Source organism: Tetrao urogallus (genome assembly GCF_951394365.1).
Source record: "Tetrao urogallus genome assembly, chromosome: 1".
Taxonomy (NCBI): Eukaryota; Metazoa; Chordata; class Aves; order Galliformes; family Phasianidae; genus Tetrao; species Tetrao urogallus.
The window spans coordinates 85398998-85419627 of record NC_136813.1 but is presented as its reverse complement, the minus strand read 5'-3'; the positions used below and the strand labels follow the sequence as shown (position 1 = coordinate 85419627).

The following is a 20630-nucleotide window of genomic DNA, read 5'->3' as shown; positions in this document are numbered from 1 at the left end:
CTGTTCAGCTTCCTCTTCGCTACCCTTCATGTAAAGGCAAGTATCTTCAGAGGGCAGCTTATTCACTTCCAACATGGGCTGAATGAGTCATTTTACAGCCCCATCTCTTTGCACTGATGGTAGGAAGAAGCACAGAAAGCCACCAGATACTTGACCACTAGCTTTCAGACAGCTGAGGTTAAGCAATATAAAACCTATCCGAATTTAGGACTGAGCCTGATTTCATACTCATCACATACAAGCTGCTTAAGTGCGCGCACAGAGATGCAATTGGGTTATTGTGGCTGACAAGGTTGCTGTTTGTCAGCTGAACTGCGATAGCTAGCTTGTGCATGAATTCATAGCATGCACTCCCTGTCCAGCGATAAAAACAAAACCACACACATTGGCTTAAACCATCTTCAAGAACAAATTAACCACGAAGTTCTATACTATGAGAGTGGTGAGGTGCTGGCGCAGGCTGCCCAGAGAGGTTGTGGATGCCCCGTCCCTGGAGGTGCTCAAGGCCAGGTCAGATGGGGCCCTGGGCAGCCTGGTCTGGTATTAAATGTGGAGGTTGGTGGCCCTGCATGTGGTGGGGGAGTTGAAGATTCATGATCCTTGAGGTCCTTTCCAATCCAGGCCATTCTGTGATTCTGTGATTCTATGACATGACATGGCTAGTGTCCACTGTGTAGCAAAATAGTAAGTACTTGATAAGCTGTGGTAATTTGCTTGCTAAAGTCATTCTTCTCAGCTTTAAAAGGTGTGAGAAAAAGACACAGCTAGCAACTTTCTTAGTTTCTCCACCACTTACTAAGTACAACTTCTTCAGTGGCTGAAGGGTGTAACACGGGCTTTTCTTTCATCTCTCTGTCATGAAGTCCCTTTACAGGCAGCACCTATTACAAGTGTACAGTGCCTCTGGCTACTAATGTTTTAGTATTCAGTAATCTAATTTTTGCTCTTAGCAGAGCACTTTTTTCACTTAAGCAAGTAGGTATTCTTCGTAGTGGAAGAGAACAAATACAAACCCACAAATCTACATTTCCCACAGTTATCTCTATTTTAAAGCTTGACCTCATGCTTTCCTTATCTGACCCTCAAACAATGAGCCCCTCCTAAGGTAGGTGGGCAGCATTACAGTGCTTAGGAGTCTTTTAAAGGGACACAAAACCTGGATAAAGCTAGCCTTGCAGGTAAGCCTAATGTATCTGCAAGGAATGCTTCTGTGGAAAGTTTCCAACCGTTATGCCTCACCTCCAGGAAAGGAAATAATAATGGGAAAGTGGTAACACTGCTTTTATCACTGATCTACATTCAAAGAATTAAAAAAAAAAAGTCATCATACACTTTAAACTTTGTACAAAGTCCTGGCTTCATCTCTCCCAGGAGGTGCATCATTGTGTCCAACAGGTCACGACTTGAACTAACCAAGAACTCACGGCCACAAGCCAGTGCAGCCACATCTGTGAGAGAACACAAAATGTCACCATAAAATTCATGTTTCAAACATAACTTTATGATAATTACCAGAACAAGTAAAAAAATGTCAGCTGTGATGAATGAACTATTGTATCTGCATCAACTTGAAGCTACATCCATCGTCAGAGCAAATACCGAAACAGCAAATGATTCTGATCAAACTCCCTCATAATTCTACTTCAATAGTTCAAATATTTGTTCAGAGTGGCCAGCATTCTAGCAATAACACAGTTATCATGAAACAAAAGGACGGATTCAAGCAGTTCTAGCCTAAAATCTACAAGTACCATGGGAATGAAGCAAAGCTGATCATCATAAATTCTGATTTTCAGGAACAGGATTGGAGATTGCTTTACAGTCACTCAATCCAATATGCCTGGCACATTACACAACTGCAATACTTGTGAAAGTCTACTCAGAGTTCTTTTCCTAATTCTCTGCAGGCACTACATTATTCACGCACGAACCAAGTGGCAAAAACATTTCCAATGACTACTGCTCTAAAACAGATTTTCCTCAAATATTTTCCCTTATGCTAGTCCTGTAACTCAGGAAATCCTTATGTGTAAAACATCTTCAAGCAACTTGGACTTTCAAGCCTCCTCCAAATGAGTGAAGTACCATGAATGTAATGACTGACACAATTCAGGGCAGATTTTGGGATGTACTGCATGACGAAGTTCCTCCACGTACCCTCAGTTTCTCTCTGCCATGAATGTCCATTTTTATTTTTTTTTTTTAGTTTTAAAGGCCTTTTAAACTCAGAATTAAGCAGATGTTCAAAGGATACAGCACATAATTAAGGATTGGTGCCATAATGTGTGTTCATGCTGGGCTGTGTTAAGACTGCACTCAGAACTTCTGTTGTTCTCCGACTTCTGAATACTTGGCACTTAGTGACCAGCTATCCTCCTCTAATGTAATACTAGGAGGATTACACTCGTACCTTCTACATCATTTGTATGTCTGTATCCTTTATCATACTTAAGTTTCAGCAACCCCTTTCCTAAATTACAAAGAGAAAAACCTTGGCATCACTTAATTCAGTGGAAAAAAAATCAGCCTCAGTGAGGCAAGATTTCGTTCCACCACACTGATTCCTCTTCAGGCAGAACACTGTCATCCTCCCCCACACAGGCCATTAAACATTTTATTTGTTCTGACTTTACTTTTGCTATGCTTCTATTTCTATTTTTTTTCTTTCTTTTTTTTTTTTCTGGTGAAGCTATTGGAGAGAACTGCATCCCACCTTTAGTTGGTACAGTGGCACAATGTGCCACATATCATTTCTTATTTCTTTAATGGCACACCAGCATCTAAAATCATACATTCAGAAAAGCCACTAATGCAAGATTCATTTGTACAGCCATTGTTTCACCTACCTTGCATCACATCATTAACTAATACCATTCTGACAGCTGCACTGCAGTTGATGTATCATCCCTATCTATAATAGCCTTCCAAGCCAAGGGCAGCCATACAGAGACAATCTCTGTCTTCCTTCTGTTCTGTGATTCCCATCTATTTTCTACCTCTAAAAAAATATTTAGGGTGGAAGTAACATTCATTAACTTCTACTTCTCTTAGGATCATTGAATTGGGGATCTAGAAGACAGCGAAGATGGAGTCCACCTGACAACAAGACTCTTACACAAATTCAAAATGCTGAACACATACCTTGAGATGACTGCATCATCTGCAGCTAGAACATCTCAAAGATGTGAGCACTATCTGTGATTCAGACAGTACACTGCTTGACATTTACAAAGCAAGGTGAGTGCAGATGACTAGTGAAAGAGTACTTGCTTTACTTCAGATTGACCAGAAGTGCTAAGAAATTTCAGAACTGAACAAATTTTACACATCACATCCTTAACTGAAGTTCAGAAAGTTCAATTCCTCACAGAGTTACCAAATTAAAAAAATCTGCTAGAGCTTTAGAAGACTAGAAGTCACCCAAGATACCAACACTGACTAAATATTTGACTTCAGAAGGCTGTAATTGTTGTGGTACATACAGAGCAATAAAGAAATTCCCAGTGTACATGGAATGCTATTTTGAGAGATAACATTAACTTACTTGTTACAATCCCTGCCAACGCTAACACAAACTGATTTTCATCAGAATCCAAATCCTGCTGTTTCATGTCTTCACTTAATGACTTCACAAAGCTCTCCATAGTCTGTGCAGTGATAGTAAAAAACTTTGCTGCCTTGCTCTGCAAGCGTGGAGGAGAAAAAAAAAGATTATCCACACTACAGTGACTATGATTATTAGATCCTACAATAAAACTGGACAAACTGCAAAGTTATTAAAGCATCCAGTCACCTCATAAAACAGTATAAAGTAAAAGGTAAACACCAAGTGACATGCTTAATTCTCTAATATTTGGAACCATTATCTCAGGAGAATAAGGGAAACTACTCAGTGCTACGTTTATAAAACTCTATTATTGCATAATTACATCCTAAACTCTAAATAATGCATATTAAACAAAATGCTTACTCTCAAAACCAAGACCATTATCTCTTTGCTTTGCAGTAGCTGCAAGGCATTTCATACTCGCCTCAACTACAGCCACTTTTGCCAAAACTCTATCTAGCTGACAACCGGACAGTTGCCTAGCCTGCATGACTTGTTATGAATTTCCTAAAAAAACCAATGAAATGCTCAGAGATCCTAATAAAAGGATTCATGTATTGCTCAATATAAGATGAAGAATAACGTGCTGGGCAGCTCTTTAGAATAGGAAATAGAGGTCTCCTCTGGGTCACAGGTCAAATTTAAGTCAATGTCACCTAGGAAAGACAAGCATCATGCCAGAATGAGTAAACAGAAGCATGGCTTGTAATTATGTTATACAATCTCCACTATGCAGCACAAGATCTCAGCTGGAATACTGCTCCGTTTTGGGGTATCTCCTTTGAAGAATTAATCATCCAGCACGAAGCTCAGAGCAGATCAAAGAACATGGTCAGAGATGCAGGCAGAACCCACAGAGAGCAACTGAAAGAACGGCTTCTCCTTAAATGCTGACCTGTAAAACACTGCTGAAGCACTATTTCCCACAGAGGATTCTGTTTTTTCGATCAAAATAGCATAACAGAAAGCGCAGGTTTCCTGGTGTGCTTAATAATTTTGCAAGTCATCTCATGAGAACTGAAACCTCGTCACTTCCTGCAGCAAGCCAGTGGAAAAGCCAAATAGCTCAAGAAAGTGCCTACAATTCCCATCACTTTGTGAAATTGCTGAACTCCTACTTAGTTTGCAAAGTGACTGAAATATTCAGTATTTTATCAAAACTACCATCTTCACAATACTTAAAACCCACCGATACTGTTCATTTATTTCTCCACTGCTGCACACAGACCACACTGAAGACATGATCTGGGAGAAACGCAGCACAGTTCGTGTGGGGTGACTTCAACAGTAGGACATAGAAGGCAGGGTGAGCCAACACTCTTTCTTCACAAATGAAACTGCAGTCCCAGAATAGGAATGAAGGGGTTATGGAGAAAGACAAGGGGAAAAAAAGTATGCTTCTGCTTGCACCAAATGTATTTTGTGTATATGTATGGGTAATGCTCCTCAGAGATGGTCATTTTAACATAAGCAGTGACTATCGTTTAAGCAACAAAGGATACAAGAGAAAATAAAGGAAGAAAATTGAGTATTGCAGACTAATGTAAGCTACTATAAAAAAAAGTGTATTCATACAAGAACACAAAGCAAGAGTAGTACTAAGAGAGTGCTAAGGAAACCAGAAACCAGGCAAAATTATTAGTCGGTCCATTGAGGTGCCACTGGTGTCCTTGCTGCTGAGCCTTCTTTCCAAACAACCATCATTTCACTAGTGGTGAGTTCTCAGATGAGGAAGCAGAGATCAGTCAAGTTTATAAATAAGAAACATGACATACTTTGTGCAGTCTCTGATTAGCTTGGCAGTGTTTTCATGGAACTTGAAGAATCACCCAGAGACGCTGAGATAAGGACAGCTCTGAGAGCAGCCGTTAATGTGCTTGAGCTGAAATGGTGCAGTGAGCCCCTCCTTTGCATTCCATGTAACTTCTCAGTGAAAACATCAGTTAACATACGAAAGTGCTGCCATAAAATACAGAGCAGATTTTCACCATCACAGATAACTGCAGTAGCAGCTCACCTGGTAACGTCCAAAATGTCTTATGTTGAAGTAAACCTTGATGTTATTCTGAAATTAAACCTTCAGTTTCTGTTTCCGCATTAGAGCCCTGCGGTGTGAATACCCATCTGAAGCATGTGTCATATGTGTCTTTTTGAAAGACACATAAAACAACCTCATAGAAGTTAATTTACTTGGTCCTTAGCACATGCAGGTAGGTGTACTTGAATACTGTCACTCATGCTGCTTCTCCGGATGTTTCTTTAGGTTCTTTCGGGAAATGTGAAGCATCAGTACAAATGCCAGGCACTTCTCTCCCACTGCCTTGCAAGCTATTCATGTTACACTTGAAATTTGCTGCTCAAGTTTTGACTTGCCCAACCCGCATCGACATGAATGCTTTATTAGTCACAAATATCATATCAGTCAATCTACATTACAGAGCTATATAAAAGAACTACTTCTATATCCGTGCAGTGATTGAAAAAGCTGAGCATTGTTCCCCAAGGCATGAAGTTATTTTGAATTGATGCCACCCTTCCCCACACGGTTAAATATGAGCAATAGTTTGAAAGCACTCTTCATGTTCTCATACGTTTTTGTAGTTCACAGCATCTTCCCCTGAGAAGGTACTACAAGCTGCACAGCTTGTCCAAAAATAACCCAAACCAAAAACTTTGTATGACAATCCTCCATCGTCTTTTAATAACCTGACTCACTGCCAGTTGTAATCTGTGGTTGATACAGTGCCATGCAATCCATTTATCTAATTCACAGTAGCCTTGTTGCAAACCTTTTTTTTTATCATTTTACTTGCACCTCCGCAAGTTACGCCCAAAAATGTTTCTATGACCCTCACCAGAAATGCAGCAGTTCAGTGGGCTCTAATGATTGCTAGGGATTTCAAATAAACTTAGAAATAAAAGAATTGCATCTTCATAGTTAGGCTTTCCACACAACTGTATGTCAGTGTATAATTCAGCTTTTTACCTAATGCTATTTGATTTTTCTATTTAAGACTGTTTTCAACAAGGCTTCTACTAACTTTACTCTCAGCTTGTAGAAGGTCATATACAGCACTGCTAGTGTTTTGTTTGTGGGAAGCGTGCCCTTTCAATACCATTTCACAAGTCAAACAATGCCTGGTCACTAAATGATTATCTGCTCTTACAGTTATAAACTGTCCTGAAAATACAGAATGTGATTTTATTCTGGTTTTACAGCTATGGGTGGGCTTTGTAGAATCTGTCCACCTATCAGTTTTTTTGTATTTTATACCTTGAATGATCAAAAGGTATCACTGAAAGCTATCATGTTGCTGAAAAAACAAAAGAAATTGTGACATCAGTTTACTCAGCTTCAATACAACTCCCTCTCATGTCAGCTTCGAGAAGACCAAAATTATATTTTTGTCAGGCTTATTCTTCTGATTCTCCTAATTCCACCAGCTGCAGTGAAATTATATTAGTTATAACATTAACGCTGTCTATAATTGATGGGGTTTTGTTGGTTGTTGGTTGTTTGTTTTTTTTTTTTCTTTGTTTTCAGTAAACTACCTGCTCATGTTTAACACTGAAGATTTATTAAGATCCACTAAATTTGAAACAGCTACACTTTCTAAACTTTCAGGATTCACACAAATATTAAGGCAGCACAAAGACTGTACTGGGGTAAGGATTCAAGGAAGTAGAACTGATGAATGTGTCCTCCTTTCATGGAAACAGCTCCTCCAAACTTTCTGCCAGCATGGAATTGCTGCTTGATAATGTTATGCTAGCTGTAGCCTTGCTTCCAAATTAACTGTGTGTGGCAGACAACAGGTAACCCTTACTTGCTAAAACAAAATTTAATTACTGCATAGCATTTAATATTTCCTGCTCTTCTTAAAAGAACATGGATGTTTCCTAGAGAATATTCAAATCAGGAAACATCTTTGTTGTCCAATTTATTTCTGAAATATATTCCTATGTTAAAAAGTGTAACAAAACAAGGTACTTATTTTAAATACCTACCAGCATTACCACCAGTAAGTATTCACCTGCCATACTTACTCCTCCTAGAATGGTTTTAACAGCCTCCTCGTTGTTAGATACACCCCACAGCAAGGTGCAGACAGCTGCACCCATTTCTGTGCAATACTCTGCTTGCTGCAGGAGCTGCTGCTTGGCCTCACGCAGGTGCTGCCGGAGGTCTAGTTTCTCCTGAAATGACACAAAGAAATTAGGGTTGCACTTCATGTCAGCCCAGATGTTTCTAGGCTACAGGACAGAATAAGAAACGCCACAGTCATATATATAGAAGGGTGTGTGTGGGATGGGGAGCAAATTCACTGCATTCAATGTGAATCTTCTCTCCTGAGCTACAGCCAAGTAGTAAACATATCACTTAGGCTGACAGTAACCAGAAGCCTGTCCACAAGGGCAGGCCAAGTGACCCACTGAGACTGAGGGGCACCTAGAGAAGTCTGATAAGAAAGTCTACTCATCCTAAGCAAATAGCTGTGTATCTCAGAGAGGGAAGAGATTTCAGCATCAGAAGTCAGCCTTTCCAGCCACTTTACAAAAGATACCGGGAACATCTCACAGGAAGGGAGGGTTCTTCTGGTTTTCAAAGTGGGCTGCCTTCATTAATGTGGGAGAAACGTTGGCTATCCCTGTTGGTTCTTCTAACTTCTTTCAACTGGCATATTCCTGAAAAGTAGTGGCAAAGTAAGAGTCCCTAGAAAAACAAGCCTGAAGTTTGAAGTGCCTTTCACACTTAAGACCAGAAAAGCCCACGCTCCATTGTGTATCCTGCAGCTGAGTGAGGTGCTCAGTAGTTCTTGCAATGGAGCTGAAGAAAGAACAGAGCAATTCAACACATCCAGGACTCAGTCTCAATCTGTCAGTACTTTTCAGTAAGACTTAGGAAGGTGGCCAAAAGATGTAACAAGATTACGTATGATTCTGTGTCTCACTGGCTTCCCACAGACTGCTACAGGTACAGCAAAACTGCTGCATTTCTCAGCTTCAAGCTAGTGCTGACAGTGAGATGGAGACTGGGATACCACAGTCTGCCAGATGGGTGGGAACTCCCAGGTAGTGCTGAGGGGTGGTATTAGTGCTGCAGGGAAAGATAAGGGCCTGTCAAGAAAACTGACATTAACTCAGGGATTAAGTGAGAGAACCACAGATCACAGAAGGATCTTGATCTGCCCATTCTGTGGGGGGGAATGTGATTTTCAGATTCAGCACAGAAAACATTCTCCTCAGCCCACTCTTCCCTGTTTATCCGCTTATCAGGATGAAGCCTGGGGAATGAGAAGGCATCTTTTCAATGCCAATTTGCAAAGTAAGCAAATGCAACACAACCTTCAAGCACATATTCCCATCGAGACTTTAAAGTTCCTATCTTGGCATTTTAGAGATTCGCCTCAATATTTTGCTTTCAGTTTGGAAAGAATAGAAAGGTAGTCACCTAAAAATTTATGTAACATAGAATCAACCAGTACAAGGTTGTTTGTCTGATTGTCATCAATCACCTGCCTAGCCCCCTATATCACATCTGACAGCCAGAACTGAGCTGCTTTATCATGCTGCTAATGGAACACACAGGGAAGGATTTGGAATGTTCAAATGAAATCTATCAAGCAGACTGACACGGATATTTTCTTTCCATAGTTTCTCTCACCTTATGGCTTAATAAATGCGAAAGACTGAACCTTGCTGCCAATTCCCTAGGCATAAATTGTCACAAAAATTGTCTCGTTTCTTAATTCTCTGATCATTTTCAGGTGAGTTAGCCAAATTTTATTTTTTACATAACTCACTGCTGGAATTATCAACTATTCTGTTACCATGTGCATCGACTAAATGTCCACAAGCATCTTTCTGTCTATCTCCTATACTGTCCCTGCCTTTTTTTTTTCCTGTACCGTCCATAGATAAATGTACAGTTTAATGTGTTTTATTGGCATTTTGCATGGGGATGCTAATGCTAAATAAACAAAGCTCTGCCAGACCACATAGCTACATCCCCCAACAATGGTGCAAAGCCACGAGAAACAGCACAGTGGTGCACAGATAAAAACAATATGAGAACAAAGGTACGAAGCAAAGAAAACAAAATAGAACATTCAGGAGCCAGGAAGATAAATGGAGCTTGAAAGCAAACAACCTGGAAGTGAGACACTCCTGAGAGTTCAAATTGTGAAGCAATCGCTGCGTTATGCAACACCACCCCCCTCAGGAAATGGTCAAGGCACAGGAATACAGCGATGCTTAAGCACCTAACTACAAAAAGGCAGACAAAGGAGGCATTAGCCAAGAATAACACGCACACTCCAGGTTTTGTTCAGGTTCAGGAAGCAATGCAATTCACTCACCAGTGATGCAGCATTGCAAAGCAGTTCTGGAAAACACAATGTTGATTTGTGGCCCCCTAAGAAAAAGGCACTGCTCAGCCAGAAAAGGCATTTTTATCATTCGTTTCAGTGAATCATTTCCTTTTCCTTCAGAAAATAAATATGTAAAAAATAATTCTGGAACTATATACAAGGATACATAGAACAGTAAGCACATGAAAAGTACCATGCAAAATCATAAAGGAAAAAAAAAAAATCACTTGTGCATACACCATCTTCTTTCATCCCAAAGAGCTACAGGACTTCACAATGTACATAAACACTATCCACTCAAATGCAGAATCACAGAATCATAGAATGGCCTGGGTTGAAAAGGACCACAAAGATCATCTAGTTTCAACCCCCCTGCTATGTGCAGGGTCACCAACCACCAGACCAGGCTGCCCAGAGCCACACCTAGCCTGGTCTTGAATCATCTAGCCTGCCTCCTGGGGCATATATTTTTTTGACAAGCAACAGGAGCCATTTAGGCAACTGGTGTACACTGCACAACAGCAAAGATATGAAGAGCTTTGATCAAGATCACCAAAACACCAATAATTCTTAGTTAACTACCCATGCTTTAACTAAATGTTTCATCCTAAAGAAATCACTAACCTAAGTCGCCTTCCATTCATTTTTTTGAATATTCATGTGTACAAAAGGTGGGCCTCACTTAATCAATATCCAAAGCAGCAGCACTATTAAATCCTACTGAGATTTCAATTTGGATGCCTAAACAACAAGCACAGCAAAACTGCAATACTTACCCCAGCAGATAGAAAAGTATCCAAACAGACAGTTATTCCATCAGTGAGCTGCCACCCAGACAGCTGCTACATTCATACTAAACTTCACACCAGAATGACTTGTCCACACAGACATGCCCTAAAACTTCAAGTCACGAGTTTTCACTTATTTATAATTTCTGTAGACTTATCTGTCTTTGTACAACATTCCACCTGGCAGATCCTAACTGCAGAACTCCAGCAAAATGAGCTTCTGCTAAGCTCACTCTTCCTTGGAAGGCAGTTTTTGCAGCAAATAATCACCACTGCTTCACAACTGCCTCTCAACAATTAACCACTAGTCTGTGCAATCTTCTGTGAAGTCTATTGGACTCTAATAAGATCCGAGAGATCGTGGTCTTCATTATTCCTGCATTGTTAAGCATTTCCCTCTTATAATCACTAAACACTGTACTGACATAGCAAAAGCAGCTCTGAAATTCTGTCTCAACTCACAGCTGTATGTGGCAACTGGGTCAATAGGTGCATTGTGAAAGAACCTCAAACTAAACACAGGTAAGCAGCTTAAAGCAAACCAAAGGAGAAGCCAGCATCATTTTGCACGTTGTGTTGCTTACATTTTCTTCTGTTCTCCTCTCTGAAAACATGCTACAGTTGCAGTGAATTGAAAAGAATGGATTTTGTATTGTACCTTTTCAATGCCATCTACACCACAATCTCCCCGAGCACCCAATGCCATACTTCAGCATGTTACTATGCATTTACAGAAAACTAGTGGCTGATTTTAACATTACAAAGGCCAAAAAGAGCCTGTTTTCCAGGCTGAGGAAGTTTTTTTGACACACAGAAAAGAAAAATCACTTGCTCCCAATTTCCTACTCAGAACTTAAGCATACAGATCTCACTATCCTGATGGCAAATATACCTTCTTCTCCCTCATGCAATCTGTCTGGGCTGCTTCCAGGCGGGCTCTGAAGTGCTCACAATCCATTTTCAGCTGCTCTATTTCCTCCTCCTTTTTCTCCATGCCTGTGACAGAATAAATTAGATAAATGAAATAATAAGTTACAGCCAACTGGCTTGCACTAAAGAAAAATGAATCCACTAAGCACAGTATTTATGAGACACATTGAACATCTGCTTGTGTTAGACCACCTCCTAGTGGCCAAACCGGTATTTAGCAATTTGTCACATTTTAACAGGACTTAAAAAAACAAACCTAAATGTATGGTGCTTCTGATTCAAAACAGCAAAAGACTGGAAATACCCCTATTTGCCCAAGGTTGTGGATTTCCCGTCCCTGGAGGCATTCAAGGCCAGGCTGGATGTGGCTCTGGGCAGCCTGGTCTGGTGGTTGGCAGCCCTGCACACAGCGGGGGGGTTGAAGCTAAATGATCTTTGTGGTCCTTTTCAACCCAGGCCATTCTATGATTAAATAGCATGTGCTGATAAGATACTATTCTGGAATTGAGCACCCCAGGGATTTTTTTTAAATGTACCCAGCGTTCTATTTTATTTCCTATCTGCTGCCTTCAGAATTCAGGAAATACAGTGAAAATCAAAGAAAAGGAACATCATTCAAAATTGAATGTTTCAATGAACAAACCACAAATTGTGTGGATAATAGGAATTTTATGCAACTACTTCCAATATTTTACATGAATGTGCATAAAGCATTATGAGTCACTTAAACAGTGCCAGTGATAACCCAATTTACCAGTGACTCCCTTAAAACTGAGTCTGATTTGTCACACATCTCATGCTGCACTTCAGGTGCTTTACATAGTGGCTGGAAATCAAGCTTCAAATATTACATTATTTTTTATATTATTTTAATAATGTATTTTAAAATAATTCAGTATTATAAAAATACCAATAATTACGTAATAATGCAATAATAATTATATTATTATATTACAAATATTACAAGATCCTGATGTCTGTTTAAGAAAAAAAAAAAAAACTTGTAAGGATTTTTTGAGAACAATTATTGTGTTTATATATACTTACTATATACCTAGTAAGTATATATATGTATTGTGTATTTATATATGTGTATATATATGTATTGTGTGTGTACAAATACATATATATATATATACACACTCACTGTTTATATATACTTTTTTACTTCAAAAAACATGGCTCCAGCTACTTAGTTTTATTGTGTGTGTTTATACCTTTACGTAATTTCATAAACAGGCAGACATTATCTACTCTAAACATTAAAAGCTTAAAAATAAGTTATGCACCACCTGAAGCATCACATCCTTGATCATATCTGTTGCTTATGGCTTAGCATGCCTTATATATACTTCCCCTCACACACAGTCAATATTTCTGAATGTACTTACCAAGTAACACACACGATCACGCCATAAAAAGATATCACAGAATCACAGAATGGCCCAGGTTGGAAGGGACCTCCAGGATCATGAATCTCCAACCCCCTGCCACAGGCAGGGCCACCAACCTCCCCATTTAATACCAGAACAGGCTGCCCAGGGCCCCAACCTGGCCTTGAACACCTCTAGGGATGAACGGGGCATCCACAACCTCTCTGGGCAGCCTGTTCCAGCACCTCACCACTCTCTTGGTAACGAACTTTCCCCTGATACTCAACCTAAATCTTCCCTCCTTCAACTTAAAACCATTTCCCCTTGTCCTGCTCTTATCTACCCTTTCATAGAATTGACTCCCCTCCTGTTTAGGCTCCCTTTAGGTACTGAAAGGCTGCAATGAGGTCACCCCACAGCCTTCTTTTCTCCAGGCTGAACAAGCCCAACTTCCTCAGCCTGTCTTTGTAGGGGAGGTGCTCCAGTCCCCTGATCATCTTCATGGCTCTCCTCTGGACCCTCTCCAACAGCTCTCCGTCTTTCTTGTACTGCAGGCTCCAGACCTGGACACAGTACTACAGGTGGGGCCTCACAAGAGCAGAGTATATCATAAAGCTTAAAAGTAACATAAAAAAATACATTTAGTTTAATAGCTCTACATTATTTGGAAACGAAGTTCCTTTCTTTCTTTGTCCTAATTGACAAAACGTTATGATGTCCAATGCATCCACGCAACTTTGAGCAGCAGATATAAAATAAGACACCTAGAGCAGCTCTTCTAAAAAGATGAGATGTATTTCCATTTGACCATTGTGGGATGCTAAACCACCAACAGCGGGACATTTCAACAGACAGCATCCAGCCAATGCAAATCCCACTCCCGGGATGTGCCCAGGGGCCAGGGTGCTCTCTCCAAACATGCAATTCTTTTGAACCTACAGCTCAAAGGAAACTAATAGAAATGAACAGGGGGATGGATTCATTGAGCTTCTGAGGAACTGTTCAAGTGATAGGAAATTTTTCTTTCCTTCACAAAGTCCAGTCCCATGTATCTTATTACTTTGTGAACGCGGGTCTTCAGTATCGTCCAGACTCTTCTTGAACTCTGGCAAATGCTTTCGGACATACGGTCTGATTTTTGGGTGCTCCTGTGTGGAGCCAGGAGCTCAACTTGATGATTCTTATGGGTCCCTTCTAACTTAGGATATTCTATGATTCTATAACATAAAGACATATAGAGTCTGAGGATGGCATGTTCTGCTTATCAATGGCAGACCAAGAACTTCTTCATCCTTGCCAGGTAAGGACACCCTGTGAAACCAACTCCTAGTGAAGCCCTCTCTCACTGCAAGGAGACAAACTCTCCAGAGTGAAAAGAATCACCTCCACCCCTTGACGAGATGGATTCATCCTGAATATAGTACTGGCAGTGCCGGGAGGCATATGAAGATACTGCACATCTCACTACTAGATTTCTGAGACCAAGACTGAGCCAGGAGAAAAGGAATGGTATTAACTAAGGTCTGCATATATAAGGTCAGCACTACGTGCTGTCTTTTGAAGATTTGCAGATAAAAGGAGAAGTATTTACCACTAAGGTACTGTGATGGCTTATGCCAAAGGAAACTAACATTAAGTCTATCCTATAAGGGAAAAAATGGTAGGACTGATGAAAAGAGCTGATAAAGAGACCTACTGTCAGCTATGCCTCAATCCTGGGAACTCTTCTTGTTGCGTCCAGTCAAATCTTCCAGGTGTGCTCTGAAGTGAATTCAAGGTTGGATTTACCAGTCCCAACACTTGACAATCCCTTGACATATGGCAGTTGAATGAGCACCAGACATCTTTCTGATGTTAAACACCACAGCTGTGCTGCTCACTCCCTGCAAAGTGCAGTCCTGTCAGCACAGAGGAAGCCCGACAGATTTTCCCATTGTCTGTAAGTCCCAACTCCCTGGTAAGAAAGCTCCCTCCTTTTTGAGACTAAAATCCTGAGGTTCAGATTGTCTGCCTTAAACAAGCGAAGAAGCAGTGTTCACTGTCAACAAGGATGAGCAAAAAATACAAAATGACATCTCTATACAAACAGGAAATATGTAACATTACCACTGCAATGGTAAATCTGACTCCAGGAAGAAGTGACATTTTTCCCTGAGAGCAACAGCATAGCCAAAAAAAAGGAGACACTTGGTGTGACAGAAGAAATGGCAAACACTTCTAGTGGGCTCATTCTTCTCTATGCTATAGGTCACACCAGAGTATTTTCTGGAAAAGAGATCTAAACTCCATGCTCTTGGAAGTGGAGAAGTGAGTACAGTTATAATGAATGCCAACAAGTGATGGGATTCCAATTCTACTGATCCAAACAGTGCTATATACAGTGGGCTAGGTCTTGCTGAATAGGTGTATAATAATTTTTCTAAGGTTCCTGGAGCCAACCACTCTTCCTGAATAGGGCAGTAAGAAGAAAACAGACCCCTCTTTTTGAGACAACGAATCATGCTGGAAAAAGCCTTAGCAAAGACTTCAACAGCAGCACAAATGTAGTGCCAGTTGTATTGTTGCCAGTTCAGATCTTGGATACCACCAGCGAGATACTCCCATAGCAAACAGGTATCTAACTGATCAAGCTATGCAAGTGATAAATACAATGATCTCAGAGCTTCCTGAAGCTATTCAAGATGTCATCAGTCTCACAATTGAACAAACAAGAGGTGTTTAAAGTCTCTGGCTATAATCCAGATTATAAACCAATTGATGTTTAGATGTTCTAGGTTTATTACCTAGAAAACTGATAGTTGCTGAAAGCCTGGATCAGCCACAGGGTTCAATGAGACCTGTATGGAAAACCATCTCAAGCAGCTGCCAGAAGAGTCCTGTAAGCTTCACACACTAACATCCACAGACCTTACTTAAGGATCAACATCCACAGACCCTACTTGACCAGAACCAGACAACTCACTATTTTAAGCCAGAGGATTGCCCACAGCTGCAATGGTGCCCCTGTGACATCTCACTTTTTGTGAGCAGCATGTTCCACAGCGTATCTTATTCCATGCTGTTGTTGCTACAGAAGTGGGAGCAGAATGGAATAGCAAAAATCACCACTTGACACGTCCAGCTGTAGAAGAAAACAGCAGCAAAAGCCTGAATAAGTAATCAAGACACAACATTAATCGGAAGAAAAGTCTCCCTTATGGGGATACACACAAAAGATAGTTTAAAGATTGACTTCAGCAATTCCTCCAAAGTACCTACAGAGTAATGGCAAGCCAGCAAAACATTTGGAAGAAAGTCTTGAGATCAGTGTGTCAACAACACAAACCCGCAGCTAGAATGCACTAATAATGACACCTTGGTGCCTGACACAAGGACCATAAGAGGAATTTTGTGGCTGAGCATGTATGGGAACTGCTGTGTCATGGTCTGAACCTCTGATTGATCACCTGAGGCAAGCAATGAGTCAGCCAGAGGAGCACAGGTGAAGGCAATTCAGCTGTGCTGCAGGAAGGGGTGGAGCCTGGCTCCTAGACCCATTTAAGAGCTGGCTACCAGTAGGGAAGGATCTTGAGATCCACTCTGTTGGAGTTTTGTAAGTGAGCCCAGGATACAGGTAAGCTTTCTATCCTCTTTTTGTTATCATAATCTGCTTTGCCTAGCTCTCTTGTTTATTTCATAATTATAACATCTTAATCTTCATTGAGTATACAGAGCACTGATTAAAATTATATAAAAGAAAGATGTGACGAGTTGAAGATGTTGAAAGCTTAACCCAACAGGCAACAGTCCTTGATACCATGCAATAGCATAGACCATTTCAAGATCTCACATCACATCTTGTGACATGGATGACATTTTAAGAGGCAGCAGGAGATGGTACAGTCTCCTTATCTCTATTGGTACTTCATGGCATGCAAGAAGCCTTCCAAAGAGCAGATGATGGAGACTACTGGAAACTCCACCCCAATACATTCTTTGGCACCATAGACAGGCCTTGTGCCTATGTCCTAGACTTTTGTTGGAGGAAAAAGACAATGGAAGCATTAGAGCAATTAGAACAGAGTTCTGCCAGTAATTGCAGCAAGCTCTAAAGACTAGAATGTAATTCTGAAAAGTGGTTACTTCTGGAAGTTACAGAAATGTTTGAGTCATGATGTTTCCTAGGTACTCTACTGTACTTCTAGCTATGGAAGTTTGATTGAAAATTAGTTAATAGCAGGAAAGCAACTTCAAACCAAAGGATCCTATGAAAAGTGGTTCCATATCTATCTTAACCAACATAGCCAGCATTCTGGTGTAGGACTCCAGAGCTCTGCTTCTCTTCCAGTACTTCGTGGCCAATACATTTATTTGAGGCTAAACCACAATCTAACTCTCTACCATCTGAGCCAAAGTCCCAAAGAAGGTTAAAAAATTATACGTTAAGGTCTCATTCCAGAAGGCTACGTGGGCCAGAGATTATGTAGACACTCACACCAAGAGGCAGGGACTTGCTAGGTAGATCTTTCACTCGACTGCTTGGGTATTCATCAAGAGAAAGTCTCACAGAGAAGAAGTCAAGATCTGACTCAAACTCAAGGTAGAATAGCTGTTTTCAAAGCTCAACCTATTAAACACAAAGCTATTACTTATTCCTTCAAATTTAGCTTCTTAACTGTAGGTTTGTTTGTTTGTTTTTTCACCTGTTCTTTTGCTGATCACTTTAAGAGACATTTTGAAAAACAGAATACTTTCCCATTCCCTCCAAGAAGAGTCACTTTTTTCCTGATGCACCTTCTTTGACCATGTGAACTGTATTATCCACAGCAAAATATTAAAAATTAATTTGACCTAAGCCTAATTATTTCTAATGTGCTTTCTAATTTTCTTCATTGCAAAAACATTAATTTCCTGAAGCAATCTAAACAGCACAGTTAAACTTGGAACGCCTCAAACTCTACGACCATTCATCTGGGCAAAACAGTTTGCACTGAATAGACTTGGCAGAAACTATCTCAGCCTACAACATGGCACCACTCACTTGATTCAATAGCATCCAGTTTCTGGAACGTCCACACAATATCACCATCGAGTATCTTGGGTAAGAAATCCCGCAATTGCATGACCTCAGTTGTCAGCCTTTCCAAATCCCTCCTTCTGACTTGAACGAAGTCCTCGCTGCTTTCATCCTTCTGAAATGGGAAACAAAACAACCACCAACATAACAACAAACAAACCCCCTCCCCCCCAGAAAATAACACTGTTACTGCTTTGAAGTACACTTCTGCTTGCGTCCTTTCTCTCAACAGTATTGTTCTGCACTACATCAATTTAGAAATTCATAACCTTATTTTAAGAGAACTATTGAGCAATAATTTAAAGCGAGTCACTGGGACAGAAAGTCTTTGAGTGTAATCTGATTTTTGCCACTCTGGCCTAAAGCAAATTGTATTATCTTTTCACATCTGTTTTTTCACCTAAAATGTGTGCAATGTACCTCAGAAAGCTGTAAGAATTAACATTCACATGTCTGAAAATGCTATACATATGCAAAGCTATTGTTTAGAAACTGTTGTAAAACATACACTGTAACTCCATTTTTTAATTAACTCAAATATTTGCAAGATCCTCAGTTATCTAGAAAATGTGTATTTTTTTCAGAGTACTTTACCTTTTGTGAAAAGCAAAAGCTATTTGTAATCCAATCCCACATAGAAGTAACTCAATCCCAAATCAAAACAAGAAGAGAGGAGGTGGATGCCCCATCCCTAGAGATGCTCAAGGTTAGGCTGAACCAGACTCTGAGCAACCCAATGTAGCTGTAGGTGTCCCTGTTCATTGCAGGGAAGTTCTACTAGATGACCTTTAAGGGTCTCTTCTAACTAAAATGGTTCTATGAAATGTATTATTTCCTCTTGTGCCAAGATACTGCAATGAAATAACTTCAATTGCACAGATCAAGAGAACGTGTATTGATTTTAAAACGATACCAACTTTTTCTGTATAATAAACTACCCAACTCCAGTTTCTGGTGTATTTTGGTATGCACACTGCTGCATCTTAAAGATGCTACACACTGACATAGAAAAAAGTTCAGCTTCCTTTGTCTAAAACATTAATGACCTAGTAAACTTTCACAATGCAAAAATGACATTTCTAAGCAGTTTAAATTTTAGGGAATGGTGCGGGTCTCAGAAACTGAGATTCTTGACATACTGTTTCACCTTCTTTCAGACAGATGAGTGTGCTAGAGAATACAAGAAACCATCGCCTCAAGGTACAGCCATCTCCAGTCCAGTCATCCAAACTCAGGTCATTATGGAATCACAGATTCATTAAGGTTAGAAAAAACTACTTAAGATCACCTAGTCCAACATCAACATCAACCCATCACCACCATGGCCACTGACCATGATCCTCAGTGCTACAACTACCCTTTCCTTGAACACCTCCAGGGATGGTGACTCCACCACCTACCTGGGCAGCCTGTGCCACTGCATCACTATTGCTTCTGAGAAGAAATTCTTCCTAATGTAGAGCTTGAACCTGCCTTGGCACAACTTGAAGCCGTTTCCTCTCATCTTATCACTGTCCTGACGGCCTCCCTGCTCCTGCTGGCTGCACTATTTCTGATACAATTTAGGATGCTATTGGCCTTCTTGGCCACCTGGGCACATTGCTAGCTCATGTTTAGCACGCTGCCAACTAACATCCCCAGATCCTTTTCCTGAGAACAGCCTTCCAGCCATTCTGCGCCAAGCTGCTGTATTGCCCAGGGTTGTTATTACAGAAGTGCAGAGCCCAGCACCTGGTCATCCCACTGCCTCAGCCCAGCTATCCAACCTTTCCACATCCCTCTGTAGGGACTTCCTACCCCTAGGCAGATTGACACTCCCTCCCAGCTTGATGTCATCTGCAAACTTACAGAGGGTGCACTCAATTCCCTCATCCAAATCATCAATGTAGATATAAAACAGGGCTGGCCCCAGTACCGACCTCTGAGGAATTCTGCTAGCAACCAGTCAGTGACTGGATTTAACTCCACTCACCATCAATACAGACATGGAAGAAGATTTTTAATTTGCAGTTGCAATTAGGGAGCCTTTATGGGAAAGTTAGCACAATCAAGACACACAACGCTACGCAACTCACAGAAAAACAACTCATTTTAGTCTCAAGAACACATATGCATATGTAATAGGACTCCATAGAGGACACCAGGTGAACACTTACAGTCAGACAAACAGGAAAGCCAGAAATACAGTTCAGTAAGTTCAAAACTACAAAGCATAGCATAAAAACCACATGATCTGCTCTCAGCGACCAAACCCAGGAAAAACCCACTACCGAGGCTCAAAACGCAGGGTGTTCCTCCCTGTAAACCACAGACCCTCACACAGATAAACCAGGATTTATTTTTTTCACCCAACACTCCCCCGCACTACAACGTCCAGCTGCAACAAGTCGCTCCGCGCAGAGGGAAGCACGGCCCTTCCCCGCAGCCCTCAGGCAGAGCCCGCCCTCCAACCGGGCGCTACCTGCGCTTCGCCCGCCTGCCCCGCGCAGCGCCGCATGGCACCAA

The 20630-nt window shown here is 40.8% G+C and overlaps 1 protein-coding gene across 1 annotated transcript in view; it reads right to left on the bottom strand.

Annotated features, from left to right (window-relative positions):
* HSF2BP (heat shock transcription factor 2 binding protein) overlaps positions 1–20622 on the bottom strand; it is a gene marked incomplete at both ends in the record, with an annotated part of 35580 nt that extends 14958 nt beyond the window's left edge. The window contains 6 exons of the mRNA XM_079544830.1: positions 1331–1448; positions 3545–3683; positions 7655–7804; positions 11659–11762; positions 18090–18237; positions 20587–20622. Coding sequence (XP_079400956.1) covers positions 1331–1448; positions 3545–3683; positions 7655–7804; positions 11659–11762; positions 18090–18237; positions 20587–20622 — 695 coding nt within the window. The remainder of the gene's footprint in view (positions 1–1330; positions 1449–3544; positions 3684–7654; positions 7805–11658; positions 11763–18089; positions 18238–20586) is intronic.
* Positions 20623–20630: the final 8 nt, after the last annotated feature.